We start from the raw sequence: 23,240 nt of genomic DNA, 5'->3' as shown, positions 1-23,240 counted from the left end.
TTATTTTATTGACAATAATTTTATTATTATTATTATATGTATTCTTTAATTTTTTAATATCAACTATTTTTTATTTTATAATAATATAGTCAAATCTGACATTGACTCAATTATTCAATTGAATTGTGATGCGATCAACAATAACGATATAACGATAATCGATATAACTATAACAATCGATATTTTTCAAAATTGAAAAAGCAATACTATCGAAAGTAACAGTTAGTTTGAGGAAGCAGTGTTGAACGAAAGAGTGTCAAACTTTTAAGTAAAATTTAAAAAGTAAAGTGATTGTGATGTACATTTATCTTGTGTGTTTTTAACAATCGTGTAATGTGAGATAAAAAAGAAATATATTCTTCTTTGATATTCTAATGTGTATGTATTATAATATAATGTAAATTTGATATCATACATATATGTAGGGAGATGTTTGTAGGAATCGTTATTTAAGAGTATGACCATCAGAAATAATTTTATTATTTTTTTTTCCAGTAAATTATTTCAATTTTGCTGAAATACTGAATATCTTCAATCAATGTGTTGTTCAATCAATCATGAAAAATTCACGAAAATATTTCATCGATGGACTTAATCTACGTTTGCATAAGTAAGTATTACATATTTTTAAAACAAATTAAAGATTTTTTTTCGTAGTTAAGAACTATCATAAAATATTTAACGAGGATTCGTTATTGTATATCGTTGTACATTAAAATTCTTTTATTTCGCATTATCTTCAGAGTTGTGATGCGTGCGCACATAACATGGCGCGAAATTAAAAATTGTTTAAATTTGAAAAGTATCCACTAATCCAAAGATAATACCGATTCAATAGAATTTCTATTTCTTGATTGATATTTCGCTAAATCAGGATAATTCAATGGATATCCAAAAATTCTTCGATCCGGTAAATAGATAGATGGCAGATTGTAAATGTAACGCCTTGCAGAATCTAAAAAATTATATATAGATTATATATAAATTCTTAAAATAAATAATATATTGAAAAATTAATATTAAAACTATTTAATTATAGAGAAATTGAATTTATTTAATGAAATATATTGAAAAAGTTCTTCTAATAAATTTACATAAAAGAATTTATATATAAAATTTATATATAAAATATAAATTTTTTTGATTACTTTATTTGATTATTTTTTTGATTATTTATAATATTACGTAAATTTTTTATATAAAATATTAATTATTTTTTTTATCTTGCATTAATAAGTTATATATTTATTAAAAATAATTTTGCACTTATTATCTTATGATATTTAAACTATATATAGTATTTTTTAATTATTATTCGAATTTAGAATATAAAATAAAAATGATATTGCAATAGTGGTAGATTATTTAATAACAAAATATGCTTTTTCACAAATAATTAAAATGATACTGACCTGAAAATAAATTTTCGATTCTTGATCGTTGTCCAATACCATTTAGCATGTTTTCCTAAATAAGATGAAACTTATTTTAAGTAATTTTCAATTTGAAAATGTTAGATAGTGAAAATATTATTTTGATTTCATTTCAAGGAAAGTTTAGGAAAAAGTGAACGTTGTTATAGAAATTATAATCAATAACTTTTTAATGTAACATGCATTCATTTAATGCAATACATTCTATTGGTTCTTTTTGCATATTTATAATTCATGCAATATTGATTGATGCATTCTTTATATAGTCAAATTTTTTTTAATATTCATTTGATACTATTCCTAAGTTAATTTCTTAGTTTTATTATTATCTTAGTATTATCTAAGTAATTGAAAAATACTGATGAATATTTTATTCATACAATTGAATATTTTCTTCAAATATTTCCATTTTATTAAAGTTGATTTATGTTATATCTTTTTTGTTATAGTTGTAACAAATTATATTTTTCACTTTACTAAAAAGATGTAGAAAAAATTCTTTATTTAAAGCATTCATTTTTAATATAGGAGTAGATAATTAATATCTATAAAAAACGGAGAGCAGAAAAAGGCAATTTTTTTATACTAATCATACAGAATCATGCAATGATTTTCAATAAAATAATTACTTGAAATACAACAAATTAATGGCACTAATGTTCTTATTCTGTGATAATAATCCTAATGTAATTCGCATTATATAATTCAAAATAATATTTTAATATTTTATTATTTTCAAATCTTTATACTTCTCCTTTTTATTAAAATTATTCGCGTTATATATTTTGCAAAATGAATGCAAATTACATTTGCATTATAATCAAAAAGCAAATGGCTAATCAGAAGAAGAAAGGATGCAACAAGCTATACCATAATACTGAATACCTTTAAACTTCGTATTGCGTTTTTGTTTCATCGTGTTTCGGATTGTTGTTTAAGGAATCAACACTCTCTTCGACACTTATCCTAGACGAATTTTCTGGCTGAAAGTATCATATATTTTCGATTATTGTTCGTTGCATCCCGATCCCTTTTATCTCTTCGCATTTCTCGAATCGATTCTATGAGATGATTTCCTAATCGGTTTATCGGAATGAAATGATTTGTAGGGAGAATGTATTTAATGGATTTACGAGGAATGAGATGTTACAACGTTTGAAAAATTGATTTCTTTAAGGATGTTTTATTCGTTCGTATAACATAATCAATATTGCATATTTATATTTATGTATATATATATATGTATATGTATATAAAAAAAAGGTGTAGGAGGGATATACATACAAAGCCGACAAAGATAAATAACAAATGTGTGTGATGATAATGGATGTGAATAACATTGGTGTATTACGCAATCAAAATATTAATGAATATATCCAACAAAATTCGAACATAGCTTATGGTGAAATCGAATCTGTCTTTGAAATAAACATTTTTCTTAATAAAATTGAATGACAATTTGATTAATTTAAAAATTACAAAGAAAAGAGAAAAGAATAATAAAATTTAATTTCCATTTCTTAATTTGATTTATAAGAAAATTTCTAAATTTTTGAATTACAGATTTTGTTGAAATTTTGAACATTGCTATATAGATTTAATCTTTTGTTTAGAAAATTATTATTAGGCATTATAAAGTTCAATTAAAGAATATTAAATATTTAAATATATATCAATTTATATATATTTTTTAAAATAAAAGTCATAAATTTATAATATTTTTTTAAAGCTCTATCAATTTTTAGATCTTCAACAAAATCAATAATCTGAACATTTTTCACTTATTATTATACAGATATGATATGTACTTTGAGATCTTTAGAAAAATAGATTTGCTATTTCTTTCAATATTATATCAAATGATTCATATTTCAAGGACAGATATACCTATCTATTCAAGAAATAACTTCTCGATGTTTTTCTTACCGATTTGACAAAATCATTATCATCAGTACGTTCTGTTTTTTGATGTATCTCCTCCTCGTCTGTATTTTGTTCTTTGGGATTATCTTCATCTTCATCTTCATCTTCTTCATCTGGTTCCTCTTCCTCGCATTCTTCCAATTCAGGTTCCTCCTGTAGATCTTCCATCGACTGGAAGTAGATCGATTTGAGACGTTGAAATAAAATTTATTTTTCATTGTTTCAATTGTTTTTTTTTTCTAATTCTTTTAAATTTATCTTTCATACGTATACGTTCGATGTTCACAAAATATATCTATATAGTTATTTCTAGTGGTTTCTGTTCTGTTTCAATTCTGTTTGTTTTATTCTAATTTTTTTTATTTCAATCTTAATTTTAATTTCACTATATTCAGGATGTATATTTTGGATACATTGGTACAATCCTGCATTTAGGTTTAATTGAGTTTATTTTATCATATCTTAACTTTTTGGATTTTACTTTTATACATTCGATGTTTAGAGAATATCTGTAAGGGTGTATAATTTGAATATGGTACAATCCTATAGATTTTATGCGAGAGAATAAAGCGAAAATGAAAAATTGAGTTCGTTTTTATATCTCTATCGTTTTGAGACGAAATGAATTTGGAAATAGTCGTATAGGAATAAAAAATCTTAATTCGTATTCTAATAATCTCACGAAATTCATGATAGTTAATGTGAACATCTTGTATATGTACATTTTAAATTAATACTTGAACTTATCAAAATTAATCAATTAATTAATTAATTAAACAAAATAAAAATTTTTTTCCTTATAAATTATTCTTCATGAAAATATTCCTAATTGGTTTACTACTTTATTCATCAATGGATTTTTCATTTATTTCGAATGTTTCAAATCGGTTGAAAAGCGAGCCTGCAAAGTAGACAACGATCAAATTACTAAAACACTCAATCATCGATTCGATCATCGTTCTCTTTCTTAAATTCGTATATAGATATCATAAATTTGCAAAATTTGAAAGATCTATTCAGCAGGCTTACTTCAAACTTAAAATATAGATAATTTTTATAAAAAAAAGAAAAAATCTTTACGAATGGATTCAGTTTCGGAGATTTAGTGATGATGCCTGTATTTACCCCTAGGAGCTCCTTCTTCTCTGGTTCTTCATCTGCTATAAAAAAAATTATAATCATAAATTCGAATCCTCGTTTCACAAACGACACATCTATATATATATATATATTTTCCACTAAATTGATTGATCGATATTTCAAAATCAGCCTACCTATGATATGAACTCTTTTATCGTTAATCAATTCTTTCGACTCCGCGTTGGCAAGCGGTTTATATTCCTTGACCGCGGCCTTCATGTGCGTGCCGTTCGGTCTTTTCTCGTCCTCGGCCACGTTCTTGAACCCGACCGTTTTCACTCCACCCGTCAATGGATCCGTGTACTGTTGCGATTGCCATCTCTGGGATCCGGGCGCGGGTACCGTGGAGGCGACTGATGCGCGCCTTCGGCGCCGATCTTTCCTCGCGCTCCGCCACACCTCGTAGATGCAACCGATCACCGCCGTCACGAATACGCAACACAACGCGATGAAGATGTAAGTACCAGCACCTTGCTCCTCCTGGGTCGCGTTCGTGTATTGCGATTTGTACGGTATCCTCTCCGGGGGGTCCTCCACCCACACTTTGTCGACACCCTTCGACACAAAGTTTTTTCCGCCCCTTACATATTTTTTTCTCTTAAAACTTTTCCTTCCTTCTTCCTTCCCTCGAAACTTTGAAAGTTTGTTTCGTCACGGTGTGATGTATTTCCACTTTATTTATCAATCCATTACACGTGTCATAAGTATATTAAATTTCTTACTTTTTGCATTACTTATAAGGGAGATTCTTCATAAAAATCTAATGTTTCTCGGCTACGTGAGTAATTTAATTTCGTGCAAAGATCGAACATTTTTCTTTACGTAAGAATCGTTTCTGTCAGAATTCTTATTAAGAGGATTTGAAAATTGTAATCTCGCAGGAGGATTGTCGAGAGTCATTTGTTCACAAAAATCCAACAAGTAGCAAGAGAATCTCAATGTTAATTCGATCGAAAAATTCGGAAAGGGAAAAATTCGAAAGGATTGCTTACCACGTTGCTATCGTTCTTGGGTGGGTCAAGGCCGTGCGGTTGGACGTGGAAAACGGCGCACTGCGCGCTCCTGACGCCGGCAGGCATCGTCGCCCTCACGGTTTCGCTTCCCTGTTTCGTGAATAGCATATACTCCTCGAGCGGCTTCATGTCGGGTCCCCCGTTGATCGATACCACGACGTCTACAAGAAGAGGGTATCCGTCATTTCGTAATCGGAACGTGGCTGACGATCGTTTCGTCTAACATAAGAAACACATGGTATTCTGTTAGAGCCATTCCTCTGTCGACGAATTCTTTTCCATCTCGTCTCTTTTTCTTTTCGTCGCTTCGCAATTCTTTCGATTGTTTCGAATCGTCGGACGATTTTTAACGATTTGGAACTCACTGCTCAGACAACCGGTGTATCCCTTGTACGCGCTGAATCGCGAGTCTGTCGTGTTCAGACCGCCTAGTTGGATCTCGGTCACCCCGGGGCTCTCGTCCTCCCCGAGAGTCAACGCTGGGATCGGTAACAGTGTCACTGGTTCACGATCGATCTATAATCGAAGGAGAAATTGCAGGAATGTTCGAGCAATCTCGAATTATTACATTTGACGTACCAGAAACGTGACGGTGCTATTGTCTCGAACGTAGTAAATGCTGTGCCTGGCCCCGTTCAAAAAATTTATATCGTTTAAACGCACTCCGAACGCGGATCCTTCTCTGTCTTCCTCAAAGATCAATTGACCCTCTGACGTTAAAGCAACGAGCAGGTAGTAGCTTCTTCTGAAAGGGAGAAAGAAAAAAAAAAAAAAAGAAATGCTTTTGAAAAGGGGATTCGAGAGGTAAGCGATTCGAAATTTTTGTGCGTTCGTAAACGGATGAAATCGAGCGATGAATTTTCAGACAGGAAGGAAGGGAGAACTTACTTATTTTCTGTCTGTAAGAGTAGAAGAGCTGTGGTACGTTGTCGTAGCTCGTTGGTCGAAAATGCGAGTTGAACTTTCACTTGATTCACTTTTCCAACGAGATCGAACTCCCGTTGAACGACGCTCTCGCCACTGAAGTCTGCCCCTTTTTCTAACAGAAAATAGAAATTCCTTGGTATCGTATCTGGGAAATGTTAGAATGGTCGCGAATTTGGGGAGAAATTTAACGATAAGTCGATAATATCTGTGTTTATTTAAATCATATTTAACATTGTGAGAAATTTCTGAATTGTTTCAAAATTATATAATTTTGAAGAAAGAGTTTAATAAAAATTAAAACAGTAAGCATAGTAACAGTAACAGTATCTGTTATTGAGTCAGATAAGGACAAATAAAAATTCGATAGATAAATAATGGTTAAAATGCATATCGTTTAAAGATTATTTAATGGTACAGGTATTTCTAAAAAATAATAGAAGAAATTTCTAGATTGTTCCAAAATCGTATTATTTTCAAAATATTTTCAAAATTATTAATAATACCGGTATTTATTATCGAGGTCAGGAAAAAACAGATAAAATTAAATCTGTTGAATAATAGGTTTAAAAATTTCCAAACTCTATTTCTCAACAATAACAATTTTCAGTAATATCTCTATAAATTATAGTCAAAATACTTTCTATTAAGTTTCTAAAAATCAAAATGCATTTATACCATTATTATAATATTTACTGGAATCTATTTTTAATAAATTCTTTTTTTAAAAATTCTCTTTGCGAAAAATGATCGAGATAAGATTTTAATAGACAGTTGAGATAAGTAAATTATTTAACGTACCAATAATAATTATACAAATTTAATGGCCTTTTGAAAAAAGAAAACTCCAGTTAATCCAGTTTATTATTATTAATACTAAAACATCTCACCATCGGCGCAATGCTCCCCGAAATACGACGTCAACTCGCAATTGCACAATGATTCCTGCCTCTCAAAATCCTCGGTGCAGATCCCCAAATTCTTGCAAGGCATTGCATCGCATTTCGTTTGGCAATTAGGAAGTATTTCCTTGTTACCCTCGTGATTAGCTTCGTTTGCAAGCTTGGACAAATTGACCGCGTATTCTCCAATCATTAGTCCGCCAAGACAGCCGACGTACCCTTTAATTTGCACGTCCTCTTTGCCGACTCTCAGCAAATCATCCGGATCGAAACCCCCTAGATTCACCTATATAAGATTGCTGATCATTGCTGATCATTCGATTCGATTTGAAACTCATGATATCTCACCTGGAAGTAGCTGGTGGGCGAGGCCGGCGGCCTCTGAGGAGCTAACACCTCTTTCTCCGGATTTATCCAAGGTTTGTTCGAATACGTGTCCAGTAATACAAGCGTGGCGTTCAACGTAGAATTGTACTCGTTCACGTGAAGCGTGGTCGAGCTCTCGTTCCGAATGATCGCGATTTGGATCGAGATCCCTGTGTTCACTGAAAATTTTCAAAAAATATTTGTCGAAAAATTATTATATTTGAGATTGAATCATCGAATTCATAAAATTCCATTGAATTTTCTTAAATATTTTAATTACCCGGATATTCCACGGTGATATTCTTAATCTCGTTACCAGCGTTGAACAGATAAACTATACTGGTGCCATTCGAGATGTAAAGATGGGCAAAGTTGTTCAAGTTATCGTTCGCGTACAAAATGGAGGAATAAGTGTCGTATGTTCTCAGATTGATTAGGATATTTTTCATCAGTATATTCTTCAACAGAGATTTTTCTTCGTCCTTTTCGTCCGTGCCGAAGTAATTCTTCTTCAGGAAAGCACTTTGCGAGGTAAATGTCAACGCCTCGTTGTTTATATCTAAAAAAAAAAAAAAAGGCAGAATTCAATGGACGAAAGGAATTATTTCGATCGCGAAATTTATCAAAGGTAGTTGAAATTGGAATTGGCTTACTATTCTCGCAATAGTCGCCAAAATGGGCCCATTTGTTCTCACAGACGCATTTGTAGTTGCTCCACAATTCCACGCACCTTGCACCGTTCTGGCATTTGTTCGGTTGACAAAAAGGTTTGCAATCTTTGATGATCTCGGACAAATGAACAGACATGTAACTGTGAATGTCCAGGATCTCTCCGTTCACGACCAAACCTCGAAAACAGCCTATGAGTCCTTGCTGAACTGAAGAAGTTCTCAAATGTTCTCTGAGAGATAAAATTTTTCTTTCTGATTTTATCGTGTTTTTTTTGACACGCGTGTGATGATCTATGCAACAAGCTTTTACATATTTTCATTCTTTCTTTTCTTTTACTTTATGAGAACTTAAACATTTTTTACAATGATTTGATTTATGTTATTTTCTATTTCTGAAAATATCTTGTGTCATTGTTAAAATTTATTTTATTTTTATATAGTTCTTCGAAATATTATTATTATATTTTATATATAATTCTTCGAAATATTTTACAATATTCTATGCCTAAGTTAAAATTTAATATTTCGTTCATTCGATAAATATTTCCTGTTTAAAATTTTATTTTATATTTCCTTTGAAAACCATAACATTTTTACTTTGATTTTGATTTTTCAAGATAATAATTTCCAAGACAAAATCAAAATATTCGATAACAATGTATTACACCTAATCGTATCGTATTTTTGAGAATAATACTCACGCAGTGGCTCCACCGATAAACATAGAGCCCTCGAACGGTCCAAACTTGTCTTCGAGGTCGAGCATTTGAGAATCGGTGTTGATCATTAATCTGACGTGATAATTGTTATAATCGATCCATATCTTCTGCCATTCCCCGTTGTTCAATTTTCTTTTACTCTCCACCTCTATACCCTTTATAACACCCGTGCTCAGGGTGAAATTAAACGTCAACCGATACTCCGAGGTCAAAGCAACCATGAAAGATGGATAATTGTTTCTGATGGGCGGTTGATAGAGTAGGATAGCTTTCTCCCCAGTCGTTCGAAAACTGAATGCTATATCACCTTTTCTCCAACCTGGTACTTCGATGTATGATTGCGAAGTGGTGAATGTTACAACGTACTTCTGTGTATCTGTATAAAAATCAATCAACTTTAATCATTCATTTCAATATTAGGATTTTCTTCATTTAAATACTTTTTAAGTTGAAAGATATTAAAAAGATAAAATAATGTTTGCAAGGAATTTAATTTTTTAAACAATGCTAGATATTTATATAAATTATAATATTTTGAGTATTAGGTAAAAATATTATTTACTCGTTTCGACGCACTCTAATGGACCCAAGGTAATTCGCCCTTGTGCGTCTTCCTCGAGATCCCTTTGTTGCAAGAATACCATTCCCGTGATACCCAAAGAATCCGGTGTTTCGTAATACCCCTCGTCGGAAAGCCATTTATCCCCGTTTCCGGTGAAATCGCAATTGCAGCTTAAATTTGGATTAATGCATGTCTTGTTCACTAAACACAAACAGATTGTCAATTCCTTGAATAATTTAATTTAATTCTAGACTGTGCATATAATCAAAATTCCTTGATTTTACTAATCAATTTGATTATCGATCAACTGGAATCTTTATTGATCATTATATTTTCCAAATTCATCATTTCTTTAAACACTTTTTAATATAAAATTTCTAAATATTATTTTGGCAAATTTATACTTTTAAAATCTTGATATAAAAACGGAATGATAATTTCAATTATCATCATTTGACTTAAACTCTTCGATTTTACTCACTTCCACAAGGACAAGATCCTCTGTTCACATTTCCAATGTAATCCACGGTTGTTCCCTTCGAGTTAAGGAACCACGTGGCGCTGTGCAATTCCAACGGCGCCTTGTAGCAATCGTACTTGACGTACTGGCTGCAATACAACGAGTGCGAGATCAATTCTTGAAGCATCTCGGCGGTGAATTGCCTGTACTTGATGTTGAACGAGAAATCAGATTCTGCGATCGATCTGACGTCGACTTGCGAGGGCAAATTGTGCTCCACGATGGTCTTCGTCGAGTTCTCGATGGATTGGAACTCGCATTTCACCAGGGCAGGAGGAAATCTACCGTTACCGTCGATGTCGATTTTGTACACATCGTCCTGGGTGTACCCTAACAATGCCAATTCCTCGCAGGTTTTTCTGAATTTAGCTGAAATTTAAGTTAAAATTTATCACGATTCTTCAATTCTTCTCAATTCATTCCCCTCCCAGAATTTACTCGTAAATAATTACTTATCGAGATGACATCTCTCGATCGAATTCACTCACTGAAATGACAATTTTTCCCTACGTAACCGGTGTCGGTGCAATCGCAGCTGATCTCGTCCTTTTTCACCGAGCATTTGCCTCCATGCTCGCAAGTGTTGGGCCTGGTGCAAGGATCGATGAATTGGCAATTGTCCAACGCTACTTCACCCATAACTCTGTCGGTGTTCATCACGTATCTAGGCTCTATCCTCTCCTCGTTCACCCGTATCTCGCGCATACACCCGACCAAACCTGATATAGAATATATATTATTGTCGCGTTATTATCATGCGAGATTTTTGAGAGAAACTTGCCCGTGTTGTTCTTCCCACTTCCTATGATAACTTTGTCGCCCAGCTCGAACGTCATCGAGAATAATTTGCTCTGCTTGTTCCTATAATCCACCAGAACGCTGATCTCCCCTCTCGTGTAATTTAATTCGACCGCGTGCCAAGACGTGTTGTAAGGCGGGAACTTCACCGCAGTCGTGACCGTGACGTTTTCGCCCAACACCGGGATCAGTTGAAAACGGATTTCGTCGTTCACCAGTTGGAGCTGTGCATCGAAAATTGGAATAATCGGATTTGAAAGATGTTCAACTTTGAACGCAAATTCGTAAATTTGAAGATATGTGTCCAATTAATAAGTTTTTCGAATTTATTAGAATTTAAGTTAATTCTTCGATTCGTCGAAAAATTATTAAATGCAAATTCGTAAATTTGAAGATATGTGTCCAATTAATAAGTTTTTCGAATTTATTAGAATTTAATTAATTCTTTAATTCGTCGACAAATTATTAAAAGATAGAAATCTTGTTGTATATTACGATTCACAAATATCTACGAATCGTATGTTATTCAAAGATGATTAACACAGTTTCGATAATTTCAATCGATTGAAAAATGATTGTTTCTTCCCAACGAAGGAAAATATATCGATTTATTCTGTTCGACGATCAGGTTTATTCAAATTTACATAAATTTACTGTCGGCGTTCGACCGCTATTTTCGAGCAGCCAATATTTCCTCAAAGTTGAAACGTACCTCCCAGTAACCGAAGCTACGATTGCATTTCACGTCCCCAGACGCGACCACGGCCACAGGCTTCGAACTCTTGAAGTCGAAGTTCAATTTAAGGGAGTCGGTCCGCGCTATTGGCCACCAAATGTGGCTGGTCGCGAACGGATATGTTATTGGAATCACATCAACATCCGCCTCGTAGTATTCGGGCTCGAGCACACCGATATAATGCACCATGGGGTTGGAACGTTTCAACTCATAAATAATGGACTTGTCGTTGAAGAAAACGTATTTCAGCGAGCCTGAAACCGATTCAATTGATCTTCATCAATCTTAAAAAGTCGTGTTTTAGGGGGGTGAGGGGAGGTAATGTATAGATTAAATGTATAGATTCACGTTTCCCTTAGAAATGTTTCCTTTAGAAATTCTCTTTTAAATCGACGACGCATCTATCATTTGTTAATATCTCCATGAAATTTTATCGCCAAGAAAATTGTAACGTCTTTAAAAAAGACGCTTTAATTAATTCAACGACTTTTTTATCTATATTCCAATACAAATGGAAAGATCGAATTTTAATTATTATTATTATTATTTATTATTATTCTCACCTGCGAAATTATTGTGCGACGAAAGTCCCTTCTTCTTGTACAATTCCGGGCCACCGCCTATGTAGATCTCAGGATCGATGATCATATTATAATTTTCACCGGGTATCTCGAGCACTTTAATCTCGTCGTCCAGGCTGACGAAGACCAACGATCCGTTGTGGAATATCGTCAGATTGTTCCAATGATTCGACGTGATATAATCGCCGAGTACAGTGGCGATCTTCGAATTGTGGCCGAAATCCAACTCGATGTGCACCGATCCGTTCACTATGGAGGCTGCCACGTAGTGCGGCGTACCGTCGATTTCCCCGGAAGCGTAGAACAGAGCCGAGTCGTCCCATTTCGTCTTTCCAACGAATATAAAAATTAATTTCATCGTTCACGGGCGAGAATATGATTCGTAATCGATCGATTTATCAAATACCTTGAACGCAAGGCTTATCCTGTTGACGGACGAGTGAACTCTGTCCTTCCAGTCGTAAACCCGGAAAGATACGTACGAGGAACCTCTTAACGTTAAGATCGTGGCCGCTGGAATGCATTCGAACGTTTAATCTTTTTATTATATTTTGAAAATTGATTGGACAGGAATTCTTATATATATGAAAATATATAAGAAATTGGATATAATTTTGAATCATTATATCGATGTTACAGATATATTCTAAGGAAAGTAATTGTCTACATTAATTTTAAAATCGTTAAAGTTTTTTTTTTATAGAATTCCAAGTTTTCTTTCAATCCAATTGTCCCAATTAATTTTCATACGGAATGAAACGTGTGTCCCTTTTTATTAGAAGAAAAATATTGTTGTATTGAAATGATTACGTACTATATACATCGCATCGTTCTCCTTCATACTTCGTTCCAAAGCAATCGCAAGTTAAACTATTATAGTGATTCACGCATTGACTCGAGATGAAACAGAGATTTTCTCGTGTTCTACATCTGAAATTTCATCGTACGATCAATGAAAACAAGTAATATTATAAAATAACATAACGCTCTTTAATTATTAAAAGATTATCTGCTTACTTGTCTATGCAACCCTCTCTCACGTTTTCGTGTTTTGTCGCAATCAGAGGTTGAATGGGCAGCAAATCGCTGGCCGATTTGCCCGAGCTGAGAACCATATCTCGTATACAGCCAACGAATGATTCTATTATGTATTTCACGCCGTGCAATCTTTCTTCGGAACTCAACCCTAAAAATAATTTATTATTAAATAACAAGGAAAATAATTCCATCATTTTATCTTCGTCGATAATCCAGTCAACCAGATCCTTATTATATTTTGCTTAATATCTTTGTGATAAATAGAAGAATAGAAATTATAACTCGATTGATATTTTGAAAATTCAAAAAATATGATTCGATAATGTATCAATTCATGGAAGAATTTCAAGGATTTTAATATTCATCGAAAAGGGGGGCATTATATTCTCCTTTCGAAATTTTAAAATTCTATTCATCTTAAAAAACTTGAAGATATGTCGTTGTATATTTTACCACCAATAAGGACGACAGACGCCAGTTCCTCGGACACTCCATAATTGATCACGTGTTCCAAGACTTCAAGCGTGGTCTCTTCTTGTTTATCGTCCACCCTGGCGATCAATTTCGCCCCGTGGACGTCGATCCTCACCAAAACGCTGTGCCATTCATCCCTGTTCAACCCCTCGCCTACCGTCAGGCTTGTTGATCGTTTCCCGAACACGTGGACCACTTTCAGCTGCCCTTTCTCCACGATCACGTAAAGAGCATACGGGTCTAACCGGATCTCTGGCCGATCCTTCACGCTGTGATACACCAGCAAACCGTGGGGTAATTTCGTGCGAAATTTGAACGATATCTCGCGACACAGTCTGCAAAATGAAATCGTGATTATAACTGTCCATGATTCTTCTTCAATTTATTATTAAGTTCGAAGGAATGAATGTTCGGATTTAATTTAGGATATTTTGAATTATTTGGAAAAGGGGAGGGGAAATTCGGTTTTAGATTTGACTTGATCATATCTGGAATCATTATTATTTAAGGAAGAAAAGTTATTTGAAAATTGATAAGATATTTATTAACGAAGAATGTCAGTGATTAAATAGTAAAATAATTGATCTTTCTATAAAATACAATAAATAAATATGTGTTGAAAATAATAGGAATAATTCTATAGAAAATATCTATTTTGGGAAATTAGAATCATTAATCTATTCTTTTTTATTCTTGGAAGAATGATTTGAAAAATCTTCGTATTCCAATTATATTATTATCATTCCTTTATCCCTTTTCATTCGTCAAATTTGATATTTTCTCTTTTCTTTTTTTAATTTCAAATTTTATCCTCGTTTTAACGAGGATCGAATTTTGAATACGTTAACATTTTTCAATGTTGAAGCGAAAAAAAAACCTACCCCATTTTCATCGTCTTTTCTTTTGACAGATTGATATCTCTCGTTCCCTCGTTTCGAAATAATCCTTTCGCGTAAAGTCAAGATTACTTACCGAAGTTGAAACGGTTTTATACCGCTACCGTCGAGTTGTATAAACGTGTTGCTTTGGGCGAACATAAAAGTTTTCTCGTAGCCAGATTCCATGAAGGTGAGCTCCTGTCGATCAATTTTTCTGGGGTGAACTCTCGTATCTCATAAATTTTTCTTACTCGACATTTGAAATACATTAAGTTAAGGAGAGAGGAAATAATTCATAGGAAATAAATTTTACCTTTCCTCGTTTGTACTTTGGTACAGGCGGTTTCGTCGGTTCTGGTGGCGAAAACGTTGGCCGTGAAGTGATGGCGGTGGTAGAAGGCAGTGTGTTCGTGGTTGCTGTGCTCGTTACAAGTACGTTCCCGTTCGTGACCATATGAGGCAGTGTGTCTAAGAAAATCCGAAAACAAGATAAAGATATTGGCAAGATTAAAAAAATAAAATAAAAAATATACAAAATATTTCTCTTTCTTTTTTTTTTTTTTTATTAAATTTTCATCTTAGAAACGATATTTTTACAAAGAATCTTTCAAAAATCTAATAGAGATTATCTTGTCGTCGTTCAACGGAAATCGAATCAAAAGAAATATCATGATCTAATATCTCGATTTTCCACCATTTTCTCGCGATGTTCTCTTCGTATGTTAATTCGATAATGAAACGAAAATTGAACGAGTGACAAAATTTATTTGATTCTCCTTACGTTCAGGGCCACCCACGCAATAATGTAGACACTCGGCTTCCGAGTTGAAACGATTCTCGTTCCCTAAGCAGCCGCCGTAAGAGAAAGTCTTGCATTTCCCCTCAGTCTTGATGAACGTCCACCTGGTGACGTACTGTTTGCACGGGCCTGGCTCGGTCTTCACCAGACACCTGTCAAGAAACGTCCTCTTCGTGGTTGTGAACGAGTCCATCTCGTTCGATTGATCGATCTCCGATGAATCTGTTAGGTTGATCGAGGCGAACGCGGCGTGAACGTTTGCCAAAACGAGGATCCTCAAGATCCATCTTTTCTGGTCGATCATCCTTGTTTCCTTGCTGAAAAATGAACCAACGTTTCCTCTGATGTTTCGTTCTCAAATTTCCTTCCCGAATTTTCGGCTACTATTCTCGGAGATTTTTTTTTTCTTTCTTTCTTTTTAAATAAAGAGAACGTGGCGTTATTTTACGTTCATCGTATCGTCAAAATTATTCGAAAGATGTAAGAAAGTAAAGAGATAAATATCGACGGAGAATATCGATAGATAATCAAGTTTTTAATCTTTTCACAATTTTTGACAAACAGCTAATTCTCAAAAATCCCAAGAAAGATTGGTTTTTTAAACCGGCAAGGATAGTTCCACAAACTTGAGAAACTGTTAAATGTTATCAATACTGAAATTGCTTAAATCTATCGAACTACGAAAACTCTGACTTCTCAAAACTCTTCCAAGATGAAAGGATAATCGTCCTTTTCAACTTCCGTCCTTCCGAATTCCTCGTAATTTTATCAAAAGGTTAAATCACGACACCAGTTTTCTTTTGAAAAAAATCCCAAGTCTCTAACTGAAGAAGAATCTCAAATTCCATCGACGCAAATTGCACTCTTCTATTCACACTTGATGCACCAAAAAAAAAAAAAAGAAAAAAAAAAGAGAGATCTAATAACTTTTAAATCACTTTCTTGACAATCCCCTCTCCTCATCGTTATCAATTCACCGTTTTTAATATTCACCTTCTATATCTAAATCACATCTCCTCCCTTTGATCACAAACAATCACTCTCGAATTTTTATATCAACCATCTCCATCTCCAGTCTCGTCCTCGTCCACGGATATCAATCATCCGTCAAGTTTTTCCATGAGGAGCTTCAATATATATTGAACCCGCGGAAGGGAAAAATAGGTTGGTGCAAAGGTTGGTGGCGAGCCGCCGCTGCTAAATCACGTGCCAGACGACTGTCTGTGACAGTTTTCTGCGTCCAAACATTGAGGACGCGCGAACCTTCTGCGTACCTTGATGTGCCGTGGTCCAAACGAGATCGCGACTAGCCAGAGGACAGGATGTGACGTCAGAAGGCCCCCGGCAAGCACGACGGCGGCTGCGAGTCAATTGTCTTCTTTCGCACTGACACACCGACAATCCGATCCCACACGGACGACACGCGTGTGCACACGGATCGTCATCACGCTTCGGCCACGATAAACGTCTCCTCCTCTCGATCACCACCTCGCCACCTTCTTCCCTCCCTCCCTCTCCCTTACGCGGCCACACTTTCTTCGTGGGCATCGTGAATCCCGGCCTATGCCGGGGATCTCCTCCTCCTCTCGCTTCGAGAAAGCTTTTCCATTCGTTCGAAAGATTTTTTTTTTTCTTCGAGGGTCGATCGAAAAGTTAATCACAATGATGATTGAATTGGCCAGAATTCGGAATTTATTTGAGAATTCTTGTGCGTTTGAAAATGCATAAGTCAGTTCTGTTCAAAGAAGAATCTAAAGCTTGGAATTTTGGATTTTGGATTCGAATTCGAGGGAATCTTGGTATCGTGTAGAATTTTCTTTTTTTTTTTTTGCGTGAGATTGAAAATTGATTGAAAGTTAACGAGACTCGACGAAATCCGAGCACACTTATTTTTTGCAGGAAATAGTTTTAATATTCATTGTTTTATTCATAGTTCAATGAAACATACTGGCTAAAGTTTGATCAAAACTTAACTGGGTCATTCTGTTACCATGTGCGATACGAATAATATATTAAATAGAATAATTGAACTGGTACAATTGTGTACATACTGCTGATGAATTTTTTTTTCTACAATATATAGTATTTTGTTATATAACATTCATAACATTCACAGGTGGTTATGGAACATTGGTTATGAAACAGCTCCAAGCTTGAGTCGAGATTATGGAGCCCGTAATCGAATTAAATTTGGGATGCTCGAACGAATTGAGATTGATCAAACATTAAAATTGAATAAAGAGCTGTCGTAGTCAGTGTTCTAACGTAATAAGTCATAGTAAATTTCTCGTGTATCGATATTAATTCTCTCGTTCAATTCTTTCTCAATCTATCTTCTAAATCTTTATTTTTTTTTTGGTTCCAAAGAAAAGCATACAGTCATGGTTTTTACAGTGTAAAAAATTTTTCCAACAATTCCAATCTTTTTCACGAATTATTTAAAAAAAAATAATATACGTTTGAATCTTTTTAGCGTATAAAACGTAAATTCATTAGTGAAATCGAACCTTGAAGGGATTAAGAAGCTCGAAAACTCTCAAAGAAAATCCAGATCGAATATCCACTTTCCATCTTCGTCCTCATCACTCTTCTCCATCGATTTTCCTATTCTTTCTTTATCCGTTATTCCACCATCTCCTGTTACTGCCGCCGCCGCTGCTGCTGCTGCTTGTAGCAACTAGACACTAATTTATTAATACCACTCCGACTGTTACTCTCTCTTACTCATCACGGTTTATTGACTTTCATTGCGATCCCGTCACCACCGACACTTTTTCGCATAACCCCTTTATCTCTTCTAACCCCTAAACTTCTTCCTCGTACCCTCGAAGTGATTCGAGGAAAATGGAGATCATCTCGATCTTACTTAAAACTTAGAAATTTAAATATCGAAAATATTTGTCAATTTCAATTATATTCCAGTACGAAAGAAACTCGTTGTAACGATGAATTTTTTTTTGAGATTCAATTCATTCAAATTTGAGACGTTTTATTTTTTCAACGATTTAATCAAAGGAAAGAATGATTCTTGTCCGAATTCGAGTTAAAATGTGTATCACGTTTTCGTCGAAATAAGGGCGGACGTTTCTTATTTTGAAGTGGCAAGGTAGTAAGCTCTTCACGGGCACTCCTCCTGTTGTCCCTAGAAAATCGATATATCGAGCAAAACTGGCGAGTGGGTCATTGTAGTGGGCGGGTTTTAAAGCGAAAGCTCGGTGGAAAAGAAGAAAATTGCTGCCTCTCCATTTACGTAATGAGCAATCAAATTTCGAGTTTTTTTTCTTCTCTCTCTCTCTCTCTTTCTCTCTCTTTACCTGAATCCTCGATTAATTAATGGGAAAGTAATTAAGAGTTAACCTTCGATCTCGAGTAAGGGAATATATTTTCGTTGTGGTTAAATGAAAACTCGATTTATTGAATCTTAATAATCACTCGTTATTTTTTATCGTTAAATTGAGATGACAATGGGATTAAAAAAATTACTTATTAAACGAAGTGAGAACGAAAGAGAAAGAGTTTCAATTTGTAACTATGTCATTCCACTTCTCTGATCTACTTCTCTCTCTGCTAAGTTAAAAATTATTAAAAGCAAATCGATATATCTTAGCTCTTACAAATAAGCGATATGACTATTTTTATCCCTCCTCTGATATATCGTATTGGGTCGTACACGGAACAATCTGTATTATTGTACATTTTTTAATTACGTTATTTAATTTTAATTCTCTTTTGCCTCGATTTTTTTTTTCTGTCAAACGAAACTCATAAAGTGGAAAAGTTTATAGTAAACAAGATGAAATAAAATTCAATGTTTGTAATATATTTGTAATTTTATAAGATAGAAGCTCGAGTATAACAAGTGAAACGAGATTTTTATCATTTAACCACAAAGAACAATGCAACAAAATTCTCAAACTCTTGATTAATATGAATTTAAGTGTAAATATCAATTCTTTTTAACTCGAATTATTCTGTCAAACGAAACAAGCATCCTCTTTTATATACAATTAACTAAGATTCAAAAAAAAAAAAAATAAAAACAAAAACAAAGATTTCAAAATTTATACTCGACGTATTTAATTTCTCAAATTCGAAAAATTAATTTTTTCCTTAAACTATAAAGAAAAATAGACGAGGAAGAAAAGAAAAATAGATGGATTCAATGAACAATTGTGCAAAGTTTCATTAAAATCGGCGCGTATCAGTCACCGATGCTCCCTCCTAAGATCGGTTAATGTATCCGGGTCACGGATCTGTGGCCACTATATTCGAATACAGTCTCGATTCCACGAATGAAAAGCAATCCATTACTCATAATCCATCTCCACGCCTGGGACCGATTTTATTTAAGACGAGGGGCTCCGTTGCATGACCGGAAATCACGTAGGGTGCTACATCGATCTTATCCTTTGAAGGGAGACGATTCAATTTACATAAAGGAAGTTTATCTCGTAGGTGCCGAGCGTTGCCCGTGCATATCAATGAAAAAGGATGAATTAGCCAGAATCCAACGGTGAATCAATTCGATCCAACTATTGTTGTTGATTCAAACTATATGTACAAATTATTCCTTACACTTTTCACATAGGGATACTTTCACAAGGAAAATTTTTTACAATTATTGCTACATTAATTTGTGCATCATTTAAAGAGAATTTAAAGTGCAAGAATGCAACAAATCTGTACAGATATATTGCACGTGGAATAATTTTTATGCTATTTATTATTAGAGTATTGCATTTATACATAAAATTTGATATACGTTAATATGTATAAATGTATAAAAGTATCCAAAAGAAAGCTATTCATTTTATGACAAATGAAATGAAAATTTTTATCCAATCCCTCAATGATATTTATCAAAATATTAATTTGCATAAACATATGTTAATTATATGGCCGGGTCTGAACAGATGATCCAACAGGTTGACAGAAGGAAACCGGTAATTGTGGTTGTATGAGTAAGAAATTATCGTGATTGTGATAATTGTTTACGTTAGTTTTTCGAATCTTTTAACGAATGAAATCAAAATTGCTTTTCCTTCAAAGAAATTTATTTACTTGTTTTATAGTATTGTATTTTTATAGTTGTTGTTTCTTAGCCACAGATTCTTTTTCAGAAATGGACTGCTCTATTAACTGAATTGAATCTTTAAAGACGATCTTCTAATTGGTGTGATTAATAATACGCCCGTGTACCGAGTAGCACGAGTCCGCGTACGTCATGCTTCAAAAATGTTCCTCTTCTTTGTTTTTCTATTTTTTATTATTTTTTTTTCCACCTTCAAGAACAGGAGAATCGAAAATCTTTTTGGATTTTACTTTATTTCTTTATTTTTGTTCAGAACAATTAAACGGAGATTAAAATTAAATTTTTGTAGAATTTTATTCAAGTTATTAAGATTATTGTATATTTTGAGTTTTAATTTCGTTCTTTCTGTATGTTTCACATTTGAGGAAAGAAGATTAAAAAGAATTATAATTGAAAAGAAACGTAGAACGAGAATTAATCGTTTTTCAATTTATATCAATGAAAAATTTGATATTGTTAAAATTAAGTTCCATCTAATATGGGATAAATATCGTTTTTTTAATAAAACAGTATTTTACATTTTGAAAAAAAAAGTGTCAAAATTATGGAGAACAAAAATATCTGTCTCGTTGAATTTTGAATAAAAATTTTTTTACATCCACACTTCATCACACGAGAACTTACCGAATTCCAAATTTTATTATATCTTCAAAGTCTTGACATCTTGAGAATAATATTTTAAAATTTCAAATTAATTCAAATATATTAAAATAAGCGAAACCTACGCCTTTCTACCAAAATTACCATCATCAATTTCCATCATTTTCTTCGCGCACATAGGGTACTTCCGCAAATTTACAAATTGCACCACTTACTTCCTTTCAATCCCAATTCTCGAAGATAATCCCCAAACTTTCGCGATCACTACAACATCTCTACAAATATTTATCCCCGCATCTACACTAATTACTTACACGTTTCAAAAATCATAGTCATATAAAATCTTCACGAAAAGTCAAAAGAACAGTTTAAATGAATAGAAACACTGATCATGATTCACCAGCGAACAATAACTTGTTTTCAAAAAAAAAAAAAAAAAAAACAATTCGTAATCGTCGAAGTCGAATTTTTCTCTTCATCAAACGTTTATCGGTTGAAATTGTTAGAGAGAAGGAAAGAATATAATTTTTTTAAACCGTGTATATATCTATATATATATATATCACCGGTCTGTCGAAGTGCGCGACGCGACGGGATCGCGCTTACGACTGACACATTAACTCATTCTCCAAGCCGCCGTGCTACAGGCTTTTCCTCCACCCACGTAACCAACCGCGTATCAATTGAGGGTACTATCACGAGGTCTAGTTCTGTAGAAGGTGTCTCGGAAGTGTCCTGTTAACTCGTCAGTTCCTTCGAGAAACTCTCTTCAATTGGTTATCAGAAATGTTTGTCATCGACCACGAAATTACTGGTCATCAAGAGACAAACCAGATTATTCTTATATATTAATTTAATGTTATAGGTAGAAGTGATATACGTTGTAACGAAATAAAACAATTTATCATCATGATATCAGTTTAATTTTGGATGTTTAAATATTTTAATATTTTAGAATCATAATAGAAGAATTTAAATTATGGGATAATTTTTTTTTTATTATATTTTTTCATTATCATTAAAGAAAGTTTTATCATTAATTTATTTGACGAGTAAAAATTCGTGAAATAATTACACAGATACGATAATATATAAACGTATCCTGTTTCAATTTTAAATTTCAATTTTGTCGACACATTTAATTGAACGCATAATAGTCAATTATTAACGTTTCGTTTTAACGATTATTATAATCTCTAAATTCGTCGATTTAACATGTTTAGCGGCCGTTTAATAAACGACGGGTGATCATTATTCGATAATTATTGTTAAAATGTTCGACCTACATATTATACGGTGTTTCATTTAGCTGCACATCGCGAAACTGCTATTTAGTCCGGTATATATATTTATATATATGTATATATATACATATTGAAATTACTTAACTGTAATTTGTAGTAAAATTAACGGTGTTTGATAGCTGTCACGTATTACTCGTGACTTTATAACCTTGTTGTTTACCAATAGCTCGATAAGAAGAAATACCTTGCAATTCTATATCGAAGGAATTTCTGCGTTTTCCATTTACATTTCGTTTTAAATTAAGTGGATAGTGTCTCGTGAGGGAAATATAAAAGGATGAATTATGTTAAGAAAAGTATTTTATGACAAGTAATGATGGTGTAACTGTGACGAGTTACTTGTTCAACGAGGGAATGATTTATTTTTCTAAATGATGTTAATGTAAATGATAAAAATATACGTAATGGTGCAACAGTCCTTGTACAATTTTTTACGCAAAACATATGCAACGAATATATATATATATATATGTGTGTGTGTGTGTGTGTGTGTTGGTAGATCGTTTAAAGTTAAAAACCTGAAAGAATTTACAATGGAAAGTAAAGCTTTGTATATATGTTTAAAATTATATATTGTAGTATATTCACAGCAAAAAAGAGAGAGAGAGAACATTCATAAAAATTTGCACGATGAAGCTTGTGAATTATATTTAACGAACAAGTTCTTGACACGTTGCATCTAAAAATAAAATGTTAAAAAGGTGAAAAATGATGGATGGAAATAAGGTGACAGAGATGAGATGTGAAATTTTTACGTAGATTTGTGA

At 33.3% G+C, this 23,240-nt stretch overlaps 1 protein-coding gene across 11 annotated transcripts; it reads right to left on the bottom strand.

The window, feature by feature from the left end:
• Nucleotides 1–448: 448 nt before the first annotated feature.
• Nucleotides 449–21,774, bottom strand: LOC411248 (contactin-associated protein-like 3). Of its 11 annotated transcripts, none has more exons than XM_026442069.1 (29): nt 21,194–21,774; nt 15,460–15,794; nt 14,992–15,146; nt 14,773–14,876; nt 13,780–14,135; nt 13,306–13,474; nt 13,103–13,218; nt 12,695–12,801; nt 12,271–12,616; nt 11,684–11,961; nt 10,955–11,195; nt 10,662–10,892; nt 10,135–10,542; nt 9,654–9,854; nt 9,074–9,467; nt 8,355–8,602; nt 7,982–8,260; nt 7,684–7,880; nt 7,324–7,621; nt 6,398–6,548; nt 6,089–6,254; nt 5,875–6,025; nt 5,489–5,670; nt 4,631–5,051; nt 4,437–4,516; nt 3,360–3,527; nt 2,319–2,416; nt 1,413–1,467; nt 449–955 (listed from the first exon to the last, which is right to left on the bottom strand). In XM_026442069.1, the coding sequence occupies exons 2-27, from the start codon at nt 15,779–15,781 to the stop codon at nt 2,321–2,323; spliced, it is 5,865 nt and encodes a 1,954-aa protein (XP_026297854.1). In that variant the 5' UTR covers nt 15,782–15,794; nt 21,194–21,774; the 3' UTR covers nt 449–955; nt 1,413–1,467; nt 2,319–2,320. The 11 variants fall into 11 exon arrangements, with proteins under 11 accessions (XP_026297854.1, XP_026297858.1, XP_026297856.1 ...); XM_026442073.1 differs by having other exon boundaries at nt 21,484–21,774; XM_026442071.1 differs by lacking the exon at nt 21,194–21,774 and adding an exon at nt 17,985–19,285.
• Between the last annotated feature and the right edge of the window lie 1,466 nt (nt 21,775–23,240).

Source organism: Apis mellifera, linkage group LG8, assembly GCF_003254395.2.
Source record: "Apis mellifera strain DH4 linkage group LG8, Amel_HAv3.1, whole genome shotgun sequence".
Taxonomy (NCBI): domain Eukaryota; kingdom Metazoa; phylum Arthropoda; class Insecta; order Hymenoptera; family Apidae; genus Apis; species Apis mellifera.
Note: the sequence above shows the minus strand (reverse complement) of the source record. Positions and strands in the feature narration are given on the sequence as shown.